Source organism: Delphinapterus leucas, chromosome 5 (genome assembly GCF_059928025.1).
Source record: "Delphinapterus leucas isolate spDelLeu-1000000601 "Yukka" chromosome 5, BTC_Dleu_Yukka2, whole genome shotgun sequence".
NCBI classification, from domain to species: Eukaryota; Metazoa; Chordata; class Mammalia; order Artiodactyla; family Monodontidae; genus Delphinapterus; species Delphinapterus leucas.
Genome location: NC_143133.1, coordinates 111,145,313 through 111,169,405, shown reverse-complemented (window position 1 = coordinate 111,169,405; position 24,093 = coordinate 111,145,313). Strand labels below are relative to the sequence as shown.

The 24,093-nt window shown below is 38.9% G+C and overlaps 1 protein-coding gene across 1 annotated transcript in view; it reads right to left on the bottom strand.

The window, feature by feature from the left end:
* Positions 1-24,093, bottom strand: part of TTC29 (tetratricopeptide repeat domain 29) — a 171,848-nt gene that overhangs the window by 73,520 nt on the left and 74,235 nt on the right. Inside the window, exon 6 of the mRNA XM_030764032.2 lies at positions 12,117-12,202. Within this exon, the coding sequence (XP_030619892.1) occupies positions 12,117-12,202 (86 nt within the window). The remainder of the gene's footprint in view (positions 1-12,116; positions 12,203-24,093) is intronic.

Sequence of the window (24,093 nt, the reverse complement as noted above, 5' to 3'; positions counted from 1 at the left end):
TTTCTTTTGATTTTCACAAAGATATAGTGAAGCTGTCATCGTCATCCTTATTTTACAAATGAAACTGAGCCTCCAAGAAATTAAGTGACTAAGCTAAGGTCAGCAGCTCGTATGTGGCAGACAGGCCTAAGAGCCATCTCTTCTAACTTCAACTCTCACATGCTCTTTCTACACCGTAGTTACCTTCCTTATAAAGACTATAGCTCAAAACCTACTGTCAGTTCAAATATTTAACCACTTAACAATTAGAGATAACACTTATATGTGAAATCTAAAAAAAAAAAAAGATACAAATGAACTTATTTACAAAACAGAAATAGACTCACAGACATAGAAAATAAACTAATGGTTACAAAAGGGGAAAGGGGGGCATAAATTAGGAATTTGGCATTAACAGATACTACTATATATAAAATAGGTAAACAACAAGGACCTACTGTGTAGCACAGGGAACTATATTTAACATCTTGTAATAACCTATAATGGAAAAGAATCTGGAAAAGAAAAAAAATATATATATATAAAGAATAAATATATATTCATATATATATGTGAATCACTTTGCTGGTACACCTGAAACATTGTATAATAAATCAACTATACTTCAATAAAAAAACAATTAGAGAGATATTGCTATTACAATTGAACTATATTACATAAAGATGATCTTTATCATGTAACACTTTCTAAATAAAATCCTACTTCCAACAGCTTTTTAAAGACTTTCACCTACATACTTAACATTTTATCCTATGTTAACTGTTGGTTTGGGAATACTTGGGCCTAGAGCAAAAACCAGAAATTGTGATTTCTGTAGATGTTTGACCATCTAGCACTTTGGAAACTAGTTATTTTATGCATATTAATGGTAATATAATAGTCACAGTTTTCTATATGTTAGACTTTATGCCACAAACTTTACACACGTTTTCTCACTTAATTTTCACAGAGCTGTGCTGAGTTAGGGAGCAGTATTATTCCCATTTTACAGACGAAGAAACTAATGCTCAGAATCGTCACTTTGCTTACGTAATGTCATATGCTGCGCTGATAGCAGAGCTGGGATTCCATCCTCCATCAGCTGATTTTAAAGTCCACCATCTTAACCATTTCACATTGTCCTCTCTTTTCAAAGAGTTGTTAAATGTACTCTCTAAAAGCAATTGAGAGTTCCTTATCTGAAGAATGCTAGCATTTACTGCCTTTACTTCATGCAGACTTCTAAGAATCACAGATTTGGTAACAGATGTGAGCATTGTATCCACCCAGGCCACTCTAACTAAATATTATGATACCCTATTAAACTGGTCCTAAACTTCTCACAGTCTAGTACACAGAGCTGAAAGAAGACAGGAAAGGGTGAAAGGCAGATTGAAGAAGCAATTCCTCCTGTAGACAAACTGATTCAGACTATGTGCATTAGTAGGTATGGTCCATCAGAAAGATTTATCATATCATCCTATACTGCAAATGTGCAGAACTTTGCAGAGTTGAAGCATGTGAATGAATGCACCAAAGACCTAAATGAAGATAGAGCCTCAGAGCACCTCTTTCTCCATCTCTCCTTTGCCTTGGTCCTTGGCTTCTTTACTTTCTTTCCATTTCTCTCCTTTTTTTTTTTTAACATTTCTTTTCTTTTCACATATAGTTTTCAACAATGTGTCACATAAAGAGCAAGAGAATCAGGCTTCCCTGGTGGCACAGTGGTTGAGAGTCCACCTGCTGATGCAGGGGACACGGGTTCGTGCCCCGGTCCGGGAAGATCCCACATGCCGCGGAGCGGCTGGGCCCGTGAGCCATGGCCGCTAAGCCTGCGCGTCCGGAGCCTGTGCTCCGCAACAGGAGAGGCCACAGCAGTGAGAGGCCCGCGTAAAAAAAAAAAAAAAAAAAAGAGCAAGAGAATCAAAAGCAATTCCTGCACGAGTATTTGTTTCCTTTCCCAGCTACTAGTTCTGGCCTGGCCCACTCCTCCTTCCTCCCCCAAACCAGCGCCCCATACTGGGCCTCTACTATGCAGATGAGAGTTAGAATTTTGGGGGGGAAGAGTAGGGATAGAAGAAGTAGAAATGAGTCTGCTAAAAAGAACCACAATTTCTTTTTAATTTATTTTATTAAAGTATAGTACTTTACAATGTTGTGTTAATTTCTACTGTATAGCAAAGTGATTCAGTTATACATATATACATATACATTCTTTTCATATTCTTTTCCCTTATGGTTAATCACAGGAAACTATGAATATAGTTCCCGGTACTATACAGTAGGACTTTGTTGTCCGACCATTCCATATATAATAGTTTGCATCTGCTAATCCCAAACTCCCAATCCATCCCTCCCCCACTCCACCTCCCCCTTGGCAACCACAGGTCTGTTCTCAATGTCTGTGAGTCTGTTTCTGTTTCATAGATGGGTTCATCTGCGTCATATTTCAGATTCCACATATAAGTGATATCATATGGTGTCTGACTTACTTCACTTAGTATGGTAATCTCTAGGTCCGTCCATGTTGCTGCAAATGGCATTATTTCATTCTTTTTTATGGCTCAGTAGTATTCCATTATATATATATACCACATCTTCTTTATCCATTCATCTGTCCATGGACATTTAGGTTGTTTCCATGTCTTGGCTTATTGTAAATAGTGCTGCTATGAACACTGGGGTGCATGTATGTTTTCGAATTGGAGTTTTCTCTAGATATATGCCCAGGAGTGGGATTGTTGGATCATATGGCAACTCTACTTTGAGTTTTTTGAAGAACCTCCATACTGTTTTCCATAGTGGCTACACTAATTTACTTTCCCACCAATGGTGTATGAGGGTTCCCTTTTCTCCACACCTTCTCCAGCATTTGTTATTGGTAGACTTTTTAATGATGGCCATTCTGACCAGCGTGAGGTGTACCTTATTATAGTTTTGACTTGCATTTCTCTAATAATTAGCAATGTTGAGCATCTTTTCATGTGCCTGTTGAAGAGCCACAATTTCTTGATGTGAGAAAGAAAAGCAGGCAGATGAGAGAGGGAAGAGAGAGGGGTGATTAACCATGTGTGAGTGGAACACAGGAAGGAACTTTGGGGTCCAGAGAGTGACATGAAGATACAGGCTTCAGGATATCTAGAGAAAGACAAATTGAAAAAATATTTTAAATGGAAGGAGAGAAGAGTCTAAATGATGTTACTGTGAGTTAAGAACTTTACCTCTTGTTCTTTGAGGACAAGTAAGGAGAAATTGATATTACTTTCCTTTTAGCTTGGTGGATGTTTTCCTTTTAATATGGTATTCCACCAAGAGAGCCATGAAGAACTCACATTTATTCGGGTTGCATCATGGTTTCATGGTAGATAAAAATCTTCACTTATAAAAGTAACCAAAAGGAAAATTTGTTTTATGTATGTTACCTTAGAATCTGCCAAGGCATGTATGTGTCAGCTAGATTACCATTTAGATGAAGAGCCCACTGTCATCAAGGACGGAGTGACTTTTAAGGGAGAAGGTATCAAATTGAACACAGAAGAAACTAAATGGAAACAACTGTAAGAATCCCCAAACTTTCTGTGCCTTAAACATTACAAATCAAATAAATCATCCTTTGTTAAAAATGCCTGCTGATATATAATAGCTTTGTCTTTGTTTGCATCTCTTGAGTTAAAATAATAACTAAAATTTAATTATAATTACTTAGTGAAAACTTAAGAATATATCATTTCACAAATATGACCCATACCCTCCGTTGTTAATATTTACCTACAATCCATTAGCTGCTAGAATATTTTTTTCTGCTACATCGTTTACATGCATTTCTCTATGGGATGCTGCTGATGAGGCTAGAGATTTGGGTTAACCATGCATACAAGCTAACAGCAATATTAGAAGCATTCTAAGTTATTATAAAGATGCTGACATGTCTTCAAACATACAAATAGCTACTGTTTTGTATATGGAATAATTAAATACTAGGACAAGAATTTTGTACTACAAAAGCAAAATCAATATGGTGAATTTTTCTTTCACAGTATAATTTTTGATAGGCTACATTATCACTAAACAATGGGAAGCAAATAACTCACTGAATGTACCGAAGACAAAGTAAAGTTGATGTTCCTAAGATTAGTTAGTGGAATAGAGCATTTAGAGAGAAAGAAAATTCGTGCATGAAAACAATTGACTACGATAGGACCATCATCCTTTTTCTTAAAATAACTTTATGGTTGCAATATTTGATTGTGGGAGCTGGGCCAACTTTGCATAAGGTCTTGAATGTGATTTTTGGTACAATATTTTTCTCTTTGAAATCTTAGGACTTCATAAGATACATTTTTTTTTCTTTTTTTTGCGGTACAAGGGCCTCTCCCTGCTGTGGCCGCTGTGGCCTCTCCCGCCGCAGAGCACAGGCTCCGGATGCGCAGGCCCAGCGGCAACGGCTCATGGGCCCAGCCGCCCCGCAGCACGTGGGATCCTCCCGGACCGGGGCACAAACCCCTGTCCCCCGCGTTGGCAGGCGGACTCCCAACCACTGCGCCACCAGGGAAGCCCTCATAAGATATATTTACTTTCTAAAATTCAGAATCTACTCTACTTGGAACATTTTCAGGTGGAAATTGATGATGGCCAAAGGGAATTACTTCTTTCCTCAGCACCTGATTGATATACGTGGGTAGCTTTCTCCTCTTTAAATGTCAGTGTCTCTGTGACCTGCTGCACAGGTTTATTACAGGAACTATCACTTCTCTTCACCAAATGCCCTTTCTCATTAGTAGATTTCAGCCCTAAATAAATCCATTATTTGTTTTTAACTTAGTGCTAGTCGTCATTCAGTAAAGAATGCTTGGTCAGCAAGGAATGGATGACCAAACCTTATTTATATACTTGTCAACATATTCTTCTATTACATGTATTAATCATTTATTAATAAATTAAAGCTTTTCAATTGAGATACATTAGCAAAATTTCAGAGTCCCTTCTGTTTCAGATCATCAGAACCATTAATTAGGGATATTTACTTGTGACAGGTTTCTCTAAGCCAAGATTCTTTGAAAAATTCACGTAAAAATCTTTAAACAGATGAACAACATTACTGGAAGGGAGAAGAAATTTGTTAGAGGTAGTGGTTGAATCTAGGGGCAAGATCCTGAAAATTGGAAAATATTCCAAATTATAAACTTAAAATACAAGTGAGAGAATAAAAACATTATACAGAATTGATGATGAGATAGACTGAATATGAAAAGGCAATGTTAAATCTAACTGGACAGCTTCTCACGCTGGTTCCCACATGACGAAGCTGATTTCAAGGCATTCTTACTGCCCTCCAGAACTACAGTGTGACAGAAACACCATTGATGCTTTAGAACAGATGAAGATAGTGTTGGTAATACTGCACACGGTGGGAAAGTAGGATAAAAAAGGACTTCAAAAGAAAAATTCTTTTTTTATGTGTTGAATTTTTACCTTGTGATTAGATAACCAGGCAGATACCTAATCAGCCAATCAGGGAATCAATCTTATTTATTAATTGATCATGTAATTCTTCTTTTACAACACATTCACTAAATAAGGTGTGGGTTTCCAATAGACATCTTGTAAACTAGAAGCCATGCCTTCAGATGGAGAGCAGCTGCAGAAGGAAAGACAGGCTGTAGTTTGCAAATAGAAAATAGATCACTAGGTTATACGATCACCTTCACCAAGTCCAGAAAGAAAAAAGTGAAAAGGCACAGGGAACTCTATTCAGTATCCTGTGATAAACCATAATGGAAAAGAATATGAAAAAGGATGTATATATATAACTGAGTCACTTTGCTGTTCAGCAGAAATTAACACAACATTGTGTATCAACTGTACTTCAATAAAATAAATTTTAGAAAAACTGAAAGGGGACTCAAACTCAAGTCTGAAGAATGTCCTTTTATATCTGAAAGGAAGGAGGGAAAAGTGGCTAAAGTAAGATACTAGAGAGAATGAAAAGATGGCTGCCATCTATCTGAAATCAAAGCAAGATGTCAGGTTTTGTGGGAACTAATTTCAGTGCAACAGCAAAAACACGCTGCCCTCTAAAATCAGCCCGAGCTGGAAGACCTCTATGCCCCGAATCAGGTACAACTGTTCAGTGTCCATTCTCCACCCAGCCACACCCCAGTGCCAAATTCCCATTCTCTGGTGATTCCCTGGTACCTGTTTCCTGCCTCCTGTTTTCCAGCTGTGAATCTGATGCCTTTTCGAGTTTGCTCTTAGCATCTTGTATCCAGACCTGACAACAGATTCTTCACTGGCACTGCAGCTCTGCCCGTGGGTCTGGCTCAAATCTTATGCTCGATTCCTGCAAATTCTCAGTTCTGGGTGAGCTGTGTTCCAAAAAGGCAACAATATTCTGCCTCAAGCAAGTCCCTGGTTCTTCCCAACCACACAGGCTACTCTTGACAGTAGCAGTGAGCCAAGGCCTGGAATATGGCCTGCCTGGTTTTCCAAAGACTCTGCCCTGCCTGGAGAGTTACATGACAAGAATGAACTAACCTTGACTCTCAGTGAGGTACATGCCTGGGTAAGGGGGTTGAGATCTTACTGGAAATATCTGCAAGGGGCTCTCTCATTCCAGCCCCAAACAGGGATAGGAGACAGAAGGAATGTGCTCATTTCTCTCCTTTAGACATGCTGGTTTCCTTGGCTTATATGCCATCATCTATTCCTGGTTTTCCTGCTACCTCTCCAGAGACACTGCTTAATCTCCTTGGCACCTCCTTCTCCCAGCTTGGCCCTTGAACTTTTTCATTCAACATTAACTGTCTATAGGAAATCTCCTCCACTCAACAATTTCAATATGCTGAAAACTTGCAAATTTATACAGCCTCAAATTTACACAGCATCTTCAATCCAGACCTCCTCTTGAGCTCCAGGCCCACATATACCACTGTCTATAGATCTCTCTTTGGCTATCTCAAAAACTCCTCAAACTCAACATATTCAAAACCGAACTCCTCGTTTACCCCAAGCCTGGGCGTCCTGTGGCATCCCCCACCAGAGGTCATGCAGCTCTACAGCCAGGAACCCAGGCCCATCTGGACCCCACTGTCTCCTGCACCTCCCAGATTTAATCTAATTCCAAGTCCTCCAGAACTTCTGAATCTATTTCCTTCCATATTCACTACTACTACTAAAGCCCAGAGACTTAGTTGATTAGTGTAAAAATAATAAAAGCTACTAATTATCAAAAGTTTTTATATACCAGGCAGGCACTCTTTTAAAACTTGATATAAATTGTCTTTTCTAATAATCCTATTATTAGTTTCCTAGGACTGAAGTAACAAGGCAAACTAAATGGCTCAAAAATAAAGGAATGCAAGAGAGTTCCCTTTTCTCCACACCCTCTCCGGCATTTATTGTTTGTAAAATTTTTGATGATGGCCATTCTGACCGGTGTGAGGTGATACCTCACTGTAGTTTTGATTTGCATTTCTCTAATAATTAGTGATGTTGAGCATCCTTTCATGTGTTTGTTGGCAATCTGTATATCTTCTTTGGAGAAATGTCTATGTAGGTCTTCTGCCCATTTTTGGATTGGGTTGTTTGTTATTTTGATATTGAGCTGCATGAGCTGCTTGTATATTTTGGAGATTAATCCTTTGTCAGTTGCTTCGTTTGCAAAGCGTTGCCTTTTCATCTTGTTTATGGTTTCCTTTGCTGTGCTTTTAGGTTTCATTAGGTCCCATTGTTTATTTTTGTTTTTATTTCCCTTTCTCTAGGAGTTGGGTCAAAAAGGATCTTGCTGTGATTTATGTCATAGAGTGTTCTGCCTATGTTTTCCTCTAGGAGTTTTATAGTGTCTGGCCTTACATTTAGGTCTTTAATCTATTTTGAGTTTTGTGTATGGTGTTAGGGAGTGTTCTAATTTCATTCTCTTACATGTAGCTTTCCAGTTTTCCCAGCACCACTTATTGAAGAGGCTGTCTTTTCTCCATTGTATATTCTTGCCTCCTTTATCAAAGATAAGGTGACCATACATGCATGGGTTTATCTCTGGGCTTTCTATCTGGTTCCATTGATCTGTATTTCTGTTTTTGTGTCAGTACCATACTGTCTTGATTACTGTAGCTTTGTAGTATAGTCCGAAGTCCAGGAGCCTGATTTCTCCAGCTCCGTTTTTCTTTCTCAAGAGTCCTTTGACTATTCGGGGTCTTTTTTGTTTCTATACAAACTGTGCAATTTTCTGTTCTAGTTCTGTGAAAAATGTCATTGGTAGTTTGATAGGGATTGCATTGAATCTGTAGATTGCTTTGGGTAGTGTAGTCATTTTCACAGTGTTGATTCTTCCAATCCAAGAACATGGTATATCTCTCCATCTGTTTGTATCATCTTTAATTTCTTTCATCAGTGTCTTATAGTTGGAATGTAAATTGATACAGCCACTATGGAGAACAGTATGGAGATTTCCTAAAAAACTAAAAATAGAACTACCATATAACCCAGAAATCCCACTACTGGGCATATACCCTAAGAAAGCGATAATTCAAAGAGTCATGTACCACAATGTTCATTGCAGCACTATTTGCAATAGTCAGGACATGAAAGCAACCTAAGTGTCCATCAACAGATGAATGGATAAAGAAGATGTGGCACATATATACAATGGAATATTACTCAGCAATAAAAAGAAACGAAATTGAGTTATTCGTAATGAGGGGGATGGACCTAGAGTCTGTCATACAGAGTGAAGTAAGTCAGAAAGAGAAAAACAATTACCGTATGCTATCACATATATATGGAATCTAAAAAAAAAAAAAAAAGATTCTGAAGAAACTAGGGGCAGTACAGTAATGAAGATGCAGACATAGAGAATGGACTTGTGGACATGGGGAGGGGGAAGGGTAAGCTGGGAAGAAGTGACAGAGTGGCATGGACATATGTACACTACCAAATATAAAATAGATAGCTAGTGGGAAGCAGCCGCATAGCACAGGGAGATCAGCTCGGTGCTTTGTGACCACCTAGAAGGGTGGGATAGGGAGGGTGGGAGGGAGACCAAGAGGGAGGGGATATGGGGATATATGTGTATGTATAGCTGATTCACTTTACTATACAGTAGAAACTAACACAACAATGTAAAGCAATTACACTCCAATAAAGATGTTAAAAGTAAAATAAAGGAATGGATTCTTTCACAGTTTTGAAGCCCAGCAATCTGAAATCAAAGGGTTGGCAGGACCATGTTCTTATGGGGAGGGGATCCTTCCTGTCTCTTCAAGCTTCTGGTGGCTCCAGGCATCCCTTGACTTGTGGCACTGCAACTTCAATCTCTACCACCATCTTCACAGGGACTTGTCTTCTGCGGGCATGTCTTCTTGTCTTCTGTCTGTTTCAAACCTCCGTCTGCCTTTTTCTTATAAGGACCCTGTCACTGGATTTAGAGCCCAGCCAGAAAATCCAGCACAATGATCACCTCATCTCAAGAGCCTTAACTTAATTACCTCTGCAAAGACCTTTTTTCTAAGTATGGTAAAATTCATAGATTCCAGGGGTTAGAAAGTGGACATATCTTTTTAAAACACCATTCAACCCCCCAAAAAGTAAATACACTTATTAGTTGAGTCAGTTGAGACTTAGAGAATTTAAGGGATTTGTCCAAGGTCACACAGTTAATATGAATGTGAGCTTCACATTTGATTTATGGCTTCCTTACCTCCAGAAAAATAATTTCAATACTTTTCTGAAAGGAGTAACAGTATCAAGAAATTTGTCACTTGGATGCCAAATGCTGCTTCTTAAATACGTTCATTACTAGACTATGCTACACCACTAGTGTTATCTTCCAAAACTATAGATCAGATCCATCATGCCTGGCATGTTGTCTGTCACTTAGAAGGTGCTCAATAAACAGTTGTCAGTAAATGAATGAGATCATGCCACCAGCCTCATCAAAGTCACCAAACATTCCACACTGCTTAAAAAATAAGCTTCACATTCCAACAAAGCATTCAAGACCCTCCAACCCTCCAAAAGATTAAAACGTATAATCCCGGAATTACGATGAATTCCTAATTCTTAGAGAGGCTGTACTGAGGGTGAGTACAGCCTTTCTAAGAATGTCCAGAAACCATACGAGGAGAAATTGATAAATTTGGCCACACACATATCTAAAAGTTGATGGAAGAATTTCATAATAAGGCCAAAAAACAGTGGTCTGGAAAAATATTCCCAACATGTATTAATACATATGCCTAATTTCCTAAAGATATACATAGCTCCTGAGGAAACAGGCATCTTCATTTATTGTTGTGTGACAATAAACTTGTTAAGCTTCTTTGAAGGGAAGGTTAGAAATAAAAATAAACTTATCTTTAAATTCATATCCTCTCCTCTTTGAACCAGCATTTCCACCCTTAGGAATTTATTCTGTAGATCTTCTCTCACTTTGGCACAAAGCTATTCACTGCTATACCCTTTGTGAAACAAAACTGGTTGGAAATAACCTAAATGCCCACCAATAGGAGATAGTTAAATCCATTACAGTACAACTATATCATGGGATACTATGAGTCCCTTTTAAAATGAGGCATGTCTATATATACATTAGTATGGAGGAAGTTAACTCAGGGGACAGAACAGTGTGTATAAAACGTTACCATTTTGTAAACAACAAAAAGGACACACATATATATATGCACCTATATGCCAGGCATACCTATGAATATTTTTGGAAGGATAAGCCAGAAACTTGTAACTGTATTTGCCTTTGAGAAAAGAACTGTGAGGCTGAGTACAGGGACAGAAGGAAGATTTATTTTTCACTGTAAACTCTATTGTATTGTTTGAATTTATTTTGCCATGTGCCTGCCATGTGATAGAGAGACAGAGGGAATCTATAAGCTAATTTTCACCTAATTTTCCAACTTGATCTCCTACTGTATCCTATCTTGTACATGACAATTCATTGCTTCTCAAACCCACTGACTATGATCATATTGAGAGTGTGGGAGTGTGTGTGTGTCTAATATGCTATCATCCTTGACTCTCACGCTTTCTGCCTGTATAAATCCTGCCCCTCAAAAGCTCTTCTGTGCAACCTTCCTGATCTTCAGTGTTGAAACTAACTACTCTGAACTCAGAAAACCCCTGTTCATCCTGCTTTGAATTATAGTTGTTTACAAGTTGGTCCCCCTCATTCAACTAGCTCCTAAAGGGAAATGTGCATCTTGTTGGCCTCTGTGTTCCTCAAAGTACCTGGAACACAACAGCCTTGCTGTGTGCATGTCATTAACTAAAAAATATTAAGTAGAAGAGTCAACTAGGAAAACCCAAGTCTCTTACGATTAAACCCAATTTTAAGGATGATAGAGAAAAATATTTAGCCCAATCACAGAAATGCTATTTAGCATGAATATCTAAAAGAGCCAACAAGAGATCCTCAAAGCTGAAAAATAAAGCCAATACTTCTTATGGAATAGGATTATTACATGAGATGTATGTGAAATTCAATAAGAAGTTACAGTTGGAATATATTAGAGGTAAGAGAAGAATGAAAGAAAAATGATTTCAGTTTTAATATGGAAAAGATAGCTCTTGACATTTTGTTTTTTGGGTTTTTTAGTCAAACACACCAAGCCTGGTCATAAGATAGGCAAACACTGATTTTTATCCTGAAGCAGGTTACTTCTCAGATTGGGACTAGCAATGCCTTCCACCTTTGCAGCCCGCCTTCCCCCCGCTCCCCACACACAAAGGAAAGGTTCACTGTAATGCAATTCAATCTATTGCTTATTAACTACAGTTTTTTCTAAGAAAACTTTCTCAGATCATATTATGTGTGCCGTAATTTTTTTTTTACTATTTACTTTTTGCTGTCATTTAAACCCATTTCCTCTTGTCCTTGGTGATATAGGAGTGGAGGGTCCCATTACTCCATATATTTAACTTTCATCAATAAAACCAATTTTTAATGCTTCTAGAATAGTGCTATTCTGCTTTAGTCTCTATAAATAGGTACACTGACATCCAGCCCACCCCATTTCTGTTGGCCTTATAACAACATACAATAAAAAATATAAAACAAACATAATAAAATAGAACAAATATAATAAAATAAAAATTAAAAGTGATAGTGATTAAAGTCAACTTGAACTTACTGCTAATGCTGTTTCATACTCTCCAGCAGCCAAGTGCGCTAAGCCCAAGTAATAGGAAGCTTCTTCTTCCATCTTTTTGTCATTTCCTAAAACGAAAATGTAGAAAAAAATCATTATGGTATTAAAGAAATTGGTTTATTACAACAAACAGAATCTTTGCTTTTTAACAGAGTAGAAAGTTATTATAACAAAGTATACAGATTTATATTAACAATCTCTGAAACCTAACTGTGTACTCATCAAAAAGGCTGACGTTGGAGAAAAGGGAACACTCTTGCACTGCTGGTGGGAATGTGAATTGGTTCAGCCACTATGGAGAACAGTATGGAGGGTCCTTAAAAAACTACAGATAGAACTACCATACGATCCAGCAATCCCACTACTGGGCATATACCCTGAGAAAACCAAAATTCAAAAAGAGTCATGCATCAAAGTGTTCATTGCAGCTCTATTTACAATAGCCCGGAGATGAAAACAACCTAAGTGCCCATCATCGGATGAATGCATAAAGAAGATGTGGCACATATATACAATGGAATATTACTCAGCCATAAAAAGAAACGAAATTGAGTTATTTGTAGTGAGGTGGATGGACTTAGAGTCTGTCATACAGAGTGAAGTAAGTCAGAAAGAGAAAGACAAATACCGTATGCTAACACATATATATGGAATTTAAGAAAAAAAATGTCATGAAGAACCTAGGGGTAAGACAGGAATAAAGACACAGACCTACTGGAGAACGGACTTGAGGATATGGGGAGGGGGAAGGGTGAGCCGTGACAGGGCGAGAGAGAGGCATGGACATATACACACTAACAAACGTAAGGTAGATAGCTAGTGGGAAGCAGCTGCATAGCACAGGGAGATCAGCTCGGTGCTTTGTGACTGCCTGGAGGGGTGGGATAGGGAGGGTGTGAGGGAGGGAGACGCAAGAGGGAAGGGATATGGGAACATATGTATATGTATAACTGACTCACTTTGTTATAAAGCAGAAACTAACACACCATTGTAAAGCAATTATACCCCAATAAAGATGTTAAAAAAAAAAAAAAGGCTGATGTTAATACAATTTACCTGGTCACAGATAATAAGTGAGTAACATGCATTAGCAATATAATTATGAGGAGTTTCCCTCTACATACAAAACCCAGTATTAGCATTTTGACATTCATATATAAATTCCATGCCGGTCCACCATGTAAAACCTATAGTCATTCATCATAGCTGCGACTACATATGTGAAATAATTGATAAAGAGTATCAGCCTGGGCTTCCCTGGTGGCGCAGTGGTTGAGAATCCGCCTGCCGATGCAGGGGACGCGTGTTCGTGCCCCGGTCCAGGAAGATCCCACGTGCCGCGGAGCGGCTGGGCCCGTGAGCCATGGCCACTGGGCCTGCGCGTCCGGAGCCTGTGCTCCGCAACGGGAGAGGCCACAACAGTGAGAGGCCCGTGTACCGCAAAAAAGAAACAAAAAAAAGTTGATTTTATTTCTACACACGAGCAATGAACACTCTGAAAATAAAAGAAAAAAATTCCATTTTCAACAGCATCAAAAAGTATAAAATATTAGAAATAAATGTAACAAACCAAGGGCAAAATGTGTACACTGAAAACTATAAAACATCATTAAAAGAAATTAGATAACATGTAAATAGACTGAGAACCATATTCATGAATTGGAAGACAGTGTGAAGATGGCGATATTTCCCAAACTGATCTACAAATTCAATGCAATCCCTATCAAAATCCCAGCTGTCATTTTTGGAGAAGTAGACAGACTGATCCTAAACATCATGTGGAAATATAAGCAACGTGGAAGGACCAAAACAATATTGAAAAAGGACAATTTGGAAGACTCGCACTTTCCAATTTTAAAACTTACTACAAAACCACAATAAAAAATATGTAGTAGTAGAATAAGGACAGACATGAGGATCACTGCAATAGAATTAAGAATCCAGAAAACAACCCTCACATTTATGGTCAATTATTTTTAACAAGGGTCCCAAGACAATTTATTGAGAAAGAACAGCATTTTCAACAACTGGTACTGGGGCAACTGGATATCCACATACAAAACGTGAAGTTGGACCCTCTTGACATCACACACACACACATACACACACCTAAATATAGGAGTTAAAACTATAAAACTCTTAGAATAAAGTGCAGAAGTAAATCTTCATGAGTTTGGATTAGTGGAAGCCTTCTTAGTTATGAAACCAAAACCACAAACAACAAAAGAAAAAACAAATTACTTTGCACTTTATCAAATTAAAAACTCGGGCTTCAATGGATACCATCAGAAGTGAAAAGAAACCAAATCTGATGAAGGACTTGCATCTAGAATATTAGAGGATTCTTGTAACTCAATAATAAAAGGACAAAATAATCCAATTAAAAATGGGCAAAGGAACTGAATAGACATTTCTGCAAAGAAGATATACAAATGGGCAATAAGCACGTGAAAAGATGATCAACAGCATTAACCAACAGGGAGATGCAAAATAAATTCACAGTGAGATATCACTTTATACCTACTAAGATGACTACAATAAAAAGACAGAAAGTAACAAGTACTGGTGAGGATGTGGCTAAATTGAAACCCTTTATACATTGTTGATGGGAATGTAAAATGGTTCAGCAACTTGGGAAAACTCTTTGCCAGTTCCTCAAGAAGTTAAACATAGAATTGTACCACCCAGCAATGCCACGTCTACGTATATACCCAAAGGAACTGAAAACACGTACACAGATGTTCATAGTAGCATTAATCATAATAGACAAAAGGTGGGAACAACGTAAATGTCCATCAACTGATGAATGGATAAAGAAAATGTGATACAACCATACAATAGTGTATTATTTGGCCATAAAAATGAATGAAGTAGTGATACCATCTACAAGATGGATGAACCTTGAAAACATGATGCTAAGTGAAAGAAGCTGGACTCAAAAAAATACACATAGCATGATTCCATCTGTGTGAACTATCCAGAAGAGGTAAATCCACAGAGACGGAAAGTAGATTAATGGTTGCTAGGGCATAGGGGAAGGAGGGTATGGGGAATGCCTTCTAATGAGTATGGGGTCAGTATTGATGTTTGTACAACTTTGTGGATTTATTAAAGAGCACTGATGTCTGAAAGATGAAAATAATAGATAATAGACTCATGAGACCACTGTATGGCTGGTACTATACTCGTGCATTACACCAAGGTGTCCTAACTAAGGTGCACAGTGGATGTCGGTCCTCCTTAAGTACCATGTAAATCAATGTGGGAGGCAGGCATTATCCATGCAATCGTCAGCTTGCTGCTTCAGGTTCCCTGACCAAAGTAGGAGGCAACAGTAAGAAGGGATGCTTTGTCCCAGAGCATTTCAGCGGCTGTCAGAGCTCTGTAAAATGCTCTGCAATCTTTTAACCTGTCTACTGTCTTATATAAAAAACATGGGCACAAATATTTATTGGCTTTAAAAGATATTTAAAATTACTACAGCAGAAGAAGCAAATTTTCTCCTATTCTCTTCATCTGTCCTTCAGAAAGTGAGAGATGCTTTCAGAAAGGAGACGGCTTGGCAGGCTCTGACTATTGGAAGAGGGCCTAGGAACCTTGCTTTCTTTGTGAACAACCTTACAATTTAGCAAATGTGAACCTAAAGTGAAATACCTTTTCCTACCTGATAACATTAACTTACATTAAAAGTCCACAAAGGAACTTCCGGGAAGATGGCGGAAGAGTAAGACACGGAGATCACCTTCCTCCCCACAGATACACCAGAAATACATCTACACGTGGAACAACTCCTACAGAACACCTACTGAACGCTGGCAGAAGACCTCAGACCTCCCAAAAGGCAAGAAACCCCCACGTACCTGGGTAGGGCAAAAGAAAAAAGAATAAACAGAGACAAAAGGATAGGGACGGGACCTGCACCAGTGGGAGGGAGCCGTGAAGGAGGAAAGGTCTCCACACACTAGGAAGCCCCTTCGCGGGCGGAGACTGCGGGTGGCGGAGGGGGGAGCTTCGGAGCCGCGGAGGAGAGCACAGCAACAGGGGTGCGGAGGGCAAAGCGGGGAGATTCCCGCACAGAGAATCACTCACCAGCCCGAGAGGCTTGTCTGCTCACCCACCGGGGGGGCGGGGCTGGGAGCTGAGGCTTGGGTTTTGGTCGGAGCGCCGGGAGAGGACTGGGGATGGCAGCGAGAACACGGCCTGAAGGGGTCTAGTGCGCCACAGCTAGCTGGGAGGGAGTCCGGGGAAAAGTCTGGACCCGCCGAAGAGGCAAGAGACTTTTTCTTCCCTCTTTGTTTCCTGGTGCGTGAGGAGACGGGATTAACAGTGCTGCTTAAAGGAGCTCCAGAGATGGGCGCAAGCCGCGGCTAAAAGCGCGGACCCCAGAGACGGGCCTGAGACGCTAAGGCTGCTGCTGCCGCCACCAAGAAGCCTGTATGCGAGCACAAGTCACTATCCACACCCCCCTTCCGGGGAGCCTGTGCAGCCCGCCACTGCCAGGGTCCCGGGATCCAGGGACAACTTACCCGGGAGAACGCACAGCGCACCTCAGCCTGGTGCAATGTCACACTGGCCTCTGCCGCCGCAGGCTCGCCCTGCACTCCGTGCCCCTCCCTCCCCCGGGCCTGAGTGAGACAGAGGTCCCGAATCAGCGGCTTCTTTAACCCCATCCTGTGTGAGCGAAGAACAGACGCCCTCCAGCGGCCTACACGCAGAGGCGGGGCCAAATCCAAAGCTGAGCCCCTGGGAGCTGTGAGAACAAAGAAGAGAAAGGGAAATCTCTCCCAGCAGCCTCAGAAGCAGCGGATTAAAGCTCCACAATCAACTTGATGTACCCTGCATCTGTGGAATACATGAATAGACAACAAATCATCCCAAATTGAGGAGGTGGACTTTGAGAGCAAGATTTATGATTTTTTCCACTTTTCCTCTTCTTGTGAGTGTGTATGTGTATGCCTCTGTGTGAGATTTTGTCTGTATAGCTTTGCTTCCACCATTTGTCCCAGGGTTCTATCCGTCCGTTATTTTATATTTGTTTGTTTGTTTTTAATTTTTTTTCTTAATAATTATTTTTTTATTTTAATAACCTTATTATATTTTCTCTTACTTTATTTTATTTTACTTTATATTCTTTCTTTCTTTTTCGTTCCTTCCCTCCCTCCTTCCTTCCTTCCTCCCTCCCACCCTCCCTCCTTTCTTTCTTTCTACTTCTACTAATTCTTTCTTTCTACTTTTTCTCCCTTTTATTCTGAGCCGTGTGGATGAAAGGCTCTTTGTGCTGTAGCCAGGAGTCAGTGCTGTACCTCTGAGGTGGGAGAGCCAACTTCAGGACACTGGTCCACAAGAGACCTCCCAGCTCCACATAATATCAAACTGCAAAAATCTCCCAGAGATCTCCATCTCAACCCCAACACCCAGCTTCACTCAACCACCAGCAAGCTACAGTGCTGGACATCCTATGCCAAACAACTAGCAAGACAGGAACACAACCCCACACATTAGCAGAGAGGCTGCCTAAAATCATACTAAGTCCACAGACACCCCAAAACACACAACCAGACGTGGACCTGCCCACCAGAAAGACAAGATCCAGCCTCATCCACCAGAACACAGGCACTAGTCCCCTCCACCAGGAAGCCTACACAACCCACCGAACCAACCTTAGACACTGGGGACAGACACCAAAAACAACGGGTACTATGAACCTGCAGCCTGCAAAAAGGAGACCCCAAACACAGTAAGATAAGCAAAATGAGAAGACAGAAAAACACACAGCAGATGAAGGAGCAAGATAAAAACCCACCAGACCTAACAACTGAAGAGGAAATAGGCAGTCTACCTGAAAAACAATTCAAAATAATGATAGTAAAGATGATCCAAAATCTTGGAAATAGAATAGACAAAATGCAAGAAACATTTAACAAGGACCTAGAAGAACAAAAGGTGAAACAAACAACGATGAACAATACAATAAATGAAATGAAAAATACTCTAGATGGGATCAATAGCAGAATAACTGAGGCAGAAGAACGGATAAGTGACCTGGAGGATAAAATAGTGGAAATAACTACTGCAGAGCAGAATAAAGAAAAAAGAATGAAAAGAACTGAGGACAGTCTCAGAGACCTCTGGGACAACATTAAATGCACCAACATTCGAATTATAGGGGTTCCAGAAGAAGAAGAGAAAAAGAAAGGGACTGAGAAAATATTTGAAGAGATTCTAGTTGAAAACTTCCCTAATATGGGAAAGGAAATAGTTAATCAAGTCCAGGAAGCACAGAGAGTCCCATACAGGATAAATACAAGGAGAAATACGCCAAGACACATATTAATCAAACTGTCAAAAATTAAATACAAAGAAAGCATATTAAAAGCAGCAAGGGAAAAACAACAAATAACACACAAGGGAATCCCCATAAGGTTAACAGCTGATCTCTCAGCAGAAACGCTACAAGCCAGAAGGGAGTGGCAGGTCATACTGAAAGTGATAAAGGAGAAAAACCTGCAACCAAGACTACTCTACCCAGCAAGGATCTCATTCAGATTTGATGGAGAAATTAAAACCTTTACAGACAAGCAAAAGCTGAGAGAGTTCAGCACCACCAAACCAGCTCTACAACAAATGCTAAAGGAACTTCTCTAGGCAAGAAACACAAGAGAAGGAAAAGACCTACAATAACAAACCCAAAACAATTAAGAAAATGGGAATAGGAACATACATATCGATAATTACCTTAAATGTAAATGGACTAAAGGCTCCCACCAAAAGACACAGATTGGCTGAATGGATACAAAAACAAGAACCATATATTTGCTATCTACAAGAGACCCACTTCAGACCTAGAGACACATACAGACTGAAAATAAGGGGATGGAAAAAGATATTTCATGCAAATGGAAACCAAAAGAAAGCTGGAGTAGCAATTCTCATATCAGACAAAATAGACTTTAAAATAAAGACTATTAGAAGAGACAAAGAAGGACACTACGTAATGATCAAGGGATCGATCCAAGAAGAAGATATAACAATTGTAAATATTTATGCACTCAACATAGGAGCACCTCAATACATAAGGCAAATACTAACAGCCATAAAAGGGGAAATCGACAGTAACACATTCATAGTAGGGGACTTTAACACCCCACTTTCACCCATGGACAGATCATCCACAATGAAAATAAATAAGGAAACAAGCTTTAAATGATACATTAAACAAGATGGACTTAATTGTTATTTATAGGACATTCCATCCAAAAACAACAGAATACACATTTTTCTCAAGTGCTCATGGAACATTCTCCAGGATAGATCATATCTTGGGTCACAAATCAAGCCTTGGTAAATTTAAGAAAACTGAAATTGTATCAAGTATCTTTTCCAACCACAACGCTATGAGACTAAATATTAATTACAGGAAAAGATCTGTAAAAAATACAAACACATGGAGGCTAAACAATACACTACTTAATAACGAAGTGATCACTGAAGAAATCAAAGAGGAAATAAAAAACTACCTAGAAACAAATGACAATGGAGACATGACAACCCAAAACCTATGGGATGCAGCAAAAGCAGTTCTAAGAAGGAAGTTTATAGCAATTCCATCTCACCTCAAGAAACAAGAAAAATGTCAAATAAACAATCTAACCCTACACTTAAAACAACTATAGAAAGAAGAACAAAAAAAACGCCAAAGTTAGCAGAAGGAAAGAAATCATAAAAATCAGATCAGAAATAAATGAAAAAGAAATGAAGGAAACGATAGCAAAGATCAATAAAACTAAAAGCTGGTTCTTTGAGAAGATAAACAAAATAGATAAACCATTAGCCAGACTCATCAAGATAAAAAGGGAGAAGACTCAAATCAATAGAATTAGAAATGAAAAAGGAGAAGTAACAACTGACACTGCAGAAATAAAAAAGATCATGAGAGATTACTACAAGCAACTCTATGCCAATAAAATGGACAACCTGGAAGAAATGGACAAATTCTTAGAAATGCACAACCTGCCAAGACTGAATCAGGAATAAATAGAAAATATGAACAGACCAATCACAAGCACTGAAGCTGAAACTGTGATTAAGAATCTTCCAACAAACAAAAGCCCAGGACCAGATGGCTTCACAGGCGAATTCTATCAAACATTTAGAGAAGACCTAACACCTATCCTTCTCAAACTCTTCCAAAATATAGTAGAGGGAGGAACACTCCCAAACTCATTCTACGAGGCCACCATCACCCTGATACCAAAACCAGACAAGGATGTCACAAAGAAAGAAAACTACAGGCCAATATCACTGATGAACATAGATGCAAAAATCCTCAACAAAATACTAGCAAACAGAATCCAACAGCACATTAAACAGATCATACACCATGATCAAGTGGGGTTTATTCCAGGAATGCAAGGATTCTTCAATATATGCAAATCAATCAACGTGATATACCATATTAACAAATTGAAGGAGAAAAACCATATGATCATCTCAATAGATGCAGAGAAAGCTTTTGACAAAATTCAACACCCATTTATGATAAAAACCCTGCAGAAAGTAGGCATAGAGGGAACTTTCCTCAACATAATAAAGGCCATATATGACAAACCCACAGCCAACATCGTCCTCAATGGTGAAAAACTGAAAGCATTTCCACTAAGATCAGGAATAAGACAAGGTTGCCCACTCTCACCACTCTTATTCAACATAGTTTTGGAAGTTTTAGCCACAGCAATCAGAGAAGAAAAGGAAATAGAAGAAATCCAAATCAGAAAAGAAGAAGTAAAGCTGTCACTGTTTGTGGATGACATGATACTATACATAGAGAATCCTAAAGATGCTACCAGAAAACTACTAGAGCTAATCAATGAATTTGGTAAAGTAGCAGGATACAAAATTAATGCACAGAAATCTCTGGCATTCCTATATACTAATGATGAAAAATCTGAAAGTGAAATCAAGAAAACACTCCCATTTACCACTGCAACAAAAAGAATAAAATATCTAGGAATAAACCTACCTAAGGAGACAAAAGACCTGTATGCAGCAAATTATAAGACACTGATGAAAGATATTAAAGATGATACAAATAGATTGAGAGATATACCGTGTTCTTGGATTGGAAGAATCAATATTGTGCAAATGACTCTACTACCCAAAGCAATCTAGAGATTCAGTGCAATCCCTATCAAACTACCACTGGCATTTTTCACAGAACCAGAACAAAAATTTTCACAATTTGTATGGAAACACAAAAGACCCCGAATAGCCAAAGCAATCTTGAGAACGAAAAAAGGAGCTGGAGGAATCAGGCTCTCTGACTTCAGACTATACTACAAAGCTACAGTAATCAAGACAGTATGGTACTGGCACAAAAAAAGAAAGATAGATCAATGGAACAGGATAGAAAGCCCAGAGATAAACCCATGCACATATGGTCACCTTATCTTTGATAAAGGAGGCAGGAATGTACAGTGGAGAAAGGACAGCCTCTTCAATAAGTGGTGCTGGGAAAACTGGACAGGTACATGTAAAAGTATGAGATTAGATCACTCCCTAACACCATACAGAAAAATAAGCTCAAAATGGATTAAAGACCTAAATGTAAGGCCAGACACTATAAAACTCTTAGAGGAAAATATAGGCAGGACACTCTATGACATAAATCACAGCAAGATCCTTTTTGACCCACCTCCTAGAAAAATGGAAGTAAAAACAAAAATAAACAAATGGGACCCAATGAAACTTCAAAGCTTTTGCACAGCAAAGGAAACCATAAACAAGACCAAAAGACAACCCTCAGAATGGGAGAAAATATTTGCAAATGATTGCAAAGGATTAATCTCCAAAATTTATAAGCAGCTCATGCAGCTGAATAACAAAAAAAACCCAACCCAATCCAAAAATGGGCAGAAGACCTAAATAGACATTTCTCCAAAGAAGATATACAGACTGCCAACAAACACATGAAAGAATGCTCAACATCACTAATCATTAGAGAAATGCAAATCAAAACTACAATGAGATATCATCTCACACCAGTCAGAATGGCCATTATCAAAAAATCTAGAAACAATAAATGCTGGAGAGGGTGTGGAGAAAAGGGAACACTCTTGCACTGTTGGTGGAAATGTAAATTGATACAGCCACTGTGGAGAACAGTATGGAGGTTCCTTAAAAAACTATAAATAGAACTACCATATGACCCAGCAATCCCACTACTGGGCATATACCCTGAGAAAACCATAATTCAAAAAGAGTCATGTACCAAAATGTTCATTACAGCTCTATTTACAATAGCGTGGAGATGGAAACAACCTGAGTGTCCATCAACAGATGAATGGATAAAGAAGATGTGGCACATATATACAATGGAATATTACTCAGCCATAAAAAGAAATGAAATTGAACTATTTGTAATGAGGTGGATAGACCTAGAGTCTGTCATACAGAGTGAAGTAAGTCAGAAAGAGAGAGACAAATACCCTATGCTAACACATATATATGGATTTTAAGAAAAAAAAATGTCATGAAGAACCTAGGGCTAAGACGGGAATAAAGACACAGACCTACTAGAGAATGGACTTGAGGATATGTGGAGGGGGAAGGGTAAGCTGTGACAAAGCGAGAGAGAGACATGGACATATATACACTACCAAACGTAAGGTAGATAGCTAGTGGGAAGCAGCCGTATAGCACAGGGAGATCAGCTCGGTGCTTTGTGACCGCCTGCAGGGGTGGGATAGGGAGGGTGGGAGGGACGGAGACGCAAGAGGGAAGAGATATGGGAACATATATATATATATATATATATATATATATATATATAACTGATTCATTTTGTTGTAAAGCAGAAACTAACACACCATTGTAAAGCAATTATACTCCAATAAAGATGTTAAAAAAAATCCACATAACTTTTCACGTGACTAAAGTTAGCTGCTGAAATTGATCTAAGAGCTAACTATTTATATCAGTGTAGGAAGGTACTAGATCACCATTCATTCAAAAGCAGTTCATTCAATGGGATACATCTTTCACTGGGGGTGATGTCCTATGGGTAATTTAACTAATATTACTTTTAAAAATTAACAGAGAGAATAAGCTAAGATTTTACTTTCATTCTTTAAAAAATTAAAATCAAACCCAGAAAATCAGTCCTGTTTACTCCATATAAGCCATTTGTTACTCAATAAGCCAACTGATTAAATATGTCCACGAGCTAATAAACTTAGTTCAAGAGCGTAACTTCCATCTTTTTCTCCTTCATGAAAAGTAATTTATTAATATACTACTCTGAGGTCATAAAATATCCTTGCATCTCACAAAGTAAAAGCTTATGAGTATATGTTCCAATTTTTTTCTTTATATTTTATACATATTTTAATGATAATAGAATATTAAGGATGTGATCAGCTGTCACAAAAGCATTTTCACTGCTGTAAGCGTGCATACAAATCACCTGGAGATCTTGCAAACCTGCAGATTCTGATGCAGTCGTTCTGGGGTGGGGCCTGAGATGCTGCGTTTCTTATAAGCTTCCTGGTGATGCTGATGCTGCCAGTCCAAAGGCCACACACTTTGACAGGCATGGGTCTAAAATATATTAACGTTCTATCTTCCTGTTACTCTTAACTAAATATTTATCATATCTTTCCTATTACCCGACAATAGGGAATTTACAAACAATGAAAGGTCTCTCAGATTGTAAGAAACATATGACCTTAAGCACACACATACACACACACACACATACGTGCGTGCGCGCACACACACACACACACACACACACACACACAGTTAACTTTTGCAAATGACCTTACCTTCTCATCATGGGTTTACTGTTTTATAACATTATTCCCAGAGGGTTGCAATTTTGGAGATAAAGCTTTCAAGAAACTAATGGATTTCTTGCTGTCAGCACTAAGGCCCCTCTGTTTTACAGTGAAATTTGAAAGTA